We start from the raw sequence: 2810 nt of genomic DNA, 5'->3' as shown, positions 1-2810 counted from the left end.
GTCTCCCGAACAGTTGGGATTACAGACATGAGCTAACAACCCCTCTTTAAAGTAGCCACATTGTTAGAGCAGAACTGACCGAGAACAAACCAAGTGGCGCGAAGAAGGTGGAGAGAATCAGGTTTTATTACACTGGCAGGCTCAGAGGGGACTGGCCACAAAATTCTGAGCCCCGAACAAAGAGGGTAGTCTTTTATATATTTTGTTTAGGAAGAGAGTGGGGCAAAGTTACAATGTGGTTATCTTTAGCGGGGGCAGGGTCTTGAGCAACTTTAGTTCCTAGTACAGTTGCTATAGAATTTCTTTCTGTTTTATCTTTTTTTTTTTTTAAGCAAAAACTCTTTAATTTTAAGGAAAAAGTACAGTTTCTCATTTTCTATTCTCAGCATAAATTTTAATTCTTTCCAGTGGAACCAAAACCTCCTGAACCCCTTTCAGTGTCATCCAAAACTTGAACTTCTTCTATTTCGGGATGAAAAATCCATTCACAAATGAGCTGCGCAATCCGATCACCTTTTTTGACTTCAAACTTTTCTTTGCCAAAATTAAACAGTACGACACCAACATTTCCTCTATAATCTTCATCTATGACACCAGCTCCTACATCTATAAAATGTTTTGCAGCCAAGCCAGAACGTGGAGCTACTCTTCCATAACACCCAGAAGGAAGAGTTATCTGAATGTCTGTCTTCACAACAGCTTTCTCCACAGGTGGTATTGTGTAATCATAGGCACTGTATAGGTCGTAGCCCGCAGCCCGTGCGGACCCCCGGGTGGGGGCCGTGGCGTGCTCTGAAAGCTGGGCAAAGCGGAGCTGCATGTTGCCCTCCTCCGCGGGCTGGCCCGCTTGCTGGGGGAAACAGCAGCGGTCTCTTCAGAGCAGGGCATGGCAGAGAGAGGAGAGTGAATGGAAAAGAGGAGAGAGCCCAGGATGAACCCTGAGGCAGGGAACACGCCAAGATCTGAATTTCCCGCCAGCTCCTCCCTACTCCTGGACGGGCCCATAGTTGTGGCTTTTCTGTTTTATCTTATAGTAGAAGTTGCTGCAAGCGGTTTACAGAAGCAAGAGCGGCAGCTGTTTTGAGGTTATATAAGGGATTGCTTATGGGGAGGGGTTTTGTCTAGTGGAATTTTCTATTTCTCTATCAATATTACACGTAGAAGAGCAAAATGACACATGTAGAACAACCATTTGAATGACAGTGGATTTCTCATTAAGAAGCCAGAAGACAGTGGAGTAACATGTAACAAAATATGTACATGATCTGTGTGCTGGAAACTATAAAATACTTCTAATGAAGGAAATCAAAACGAACTAAATAAATGGAGAGATATACCTTGTGTATGGATTGGAAGACAGTATCGTTAAATGTCAATTCTCCTCAAAGTATGTGTAGATTCAATGTAATTCCAACTAAAAAAAAGGAAGTTTTGTCAATATCAATAAACTGCAAAATTTATAGCAAAAGGCTAAGGAAATAGAATATCTAAAGCAATTTTGGAAATGAAAAACTAAGTTTCAAGAGTCATATTGATATGGGACTTTGGGGTCTTGGTCCCCAAGTCAATAGAAATTGAGGTGAGACCAGAAAGATCTATATAGGCAAGGCTTTTACTGGGACTTTTTGTTAGAACAAAAAGGAAGACAGTGCTGGTTAAGGGGACAATCAGACTGGCTCACCAAACAAAGGGCTGGGGAACTTTTATGGGGTTGTAAAGAGGGAGGTAGGTGTCAGTTTTGAAGTCATCACAAGTAGAATCAGGGTTCTGTTGGTGGCTGCACACTTGGAGGTCATGCTTCTCTATGCCTCACGTGTATAATTAGCATGTTAAATCTTCACTCCTGGGCAGATGTTTAGCATTAAAATGAGATTATAATGAGGGAAAAGTCTGGGTAAGTTCAGTTTGGGGGTCTTTTCTGGCTTGAGGCAGTTAGATCCCGCTAGGTCTGGTTCCTTACCAGCTGGTGTCAGCATCTTTCTTCAGGGTCCTGGAAGACATTACTCAAGAGACAGAGAATTTGGCCCCCTCCTTATATGGGTATGGGCTGAATTCCTAGAGACTAGGCAGTCAATTTCTTTTTTCTCTTTCTACAGTTAATTAGGCTGGGACATGCTGCCCCATGTTGCTACCCTTGGTCAGAAGTGAGACCCAAGTCCTATCCCTATACTGTCTCATTACTACCTGATTTCAAGACTTACAAAGTTACAGTAATCAAGTCAGTGTGGTACTGGTGGAATGATAAACACATAGACCATGGAACAAAATAGTCTAAATAGACACAAATATGGTCAATAGATTTTTGGCAAAGATGCCAAACAATTCAATGGAGGAAAGATAGTCTTTTCAAGAAATGGTGCTGAAGCATCATTTGCATATGAATATCCATATGCAAAACAATGAACTTGATCCATACACCTTATACAAAATTCAACTCAGGATCGATCACAGACCTAAATATAAAATGTGAACTAATAAGACTTCTAGAAGAAAACATTGAAGAGAATATGATCTTTTGTTGGGCACAGGGAAAATACAATTTATAAAAGAAAGAAATTGATGACTTGTGCTTCATCATAATTAAAAATTTCTGCTAAAGTCACTGCAAAGAGATGAAAAGACATCTTCACTCTCTGAGATCTTGGTTCTGGGGGGAAAATATCCTCAAATCACATATCTTACGTAGGACTTATATCTAAAACACATAACTCTTAAAACTCAATGAGAAAACAAACAACTCAATAAAAAATGGGCAAATTTGAGTAAATACTTCACCAAGATAGACATACAAATGTCAAATAAGCACATGA

At 40.4% G+C, this 2810-nt stretch overlaps 1 protein-coding gene across 1 annotated transcript; it reads right to left on the bottom strand.

Moving 5' to 3' along the window:
* Positions 1-329: 329 nt before the first annotated feature.
* Positions 330-891, bottom strand: LOC123621269 (deoxyuridine 5'-triphosphate nucleotidohydrolase, mitochondrial-like). The gene is given in 2 exon segments (XM_045527166.1): positions 330-840; positions 843-891. Coding segments are annotated over 2 exon segments (492 nt in total). The 5' UTR covers positions 889-891; the 3' UTR covers positions 330-394.
* Positions 892-2810: the final 1919 nt, after the last annotated feature.

Source organism: Lemur catta, chromosome 15 (genome assembly GCF_020740605.2).
Source record: "Lemur catta isolate mLemCat1 chromosome 15, mLemCat1.pri, whole genome shotgun sequence".
In the NCBI taxonomy this organism is placed as follows: domain Eukaryota; kingdom Metazoa; phylum Chordata; class Mammalia; order Primates; family Lemuridae; genus Lemur; species Lemur catta.
Note: the sequence above shows the minus strand (reverse complement) of the source record. Positions and strands in the feature narration are given on the sequence as shown.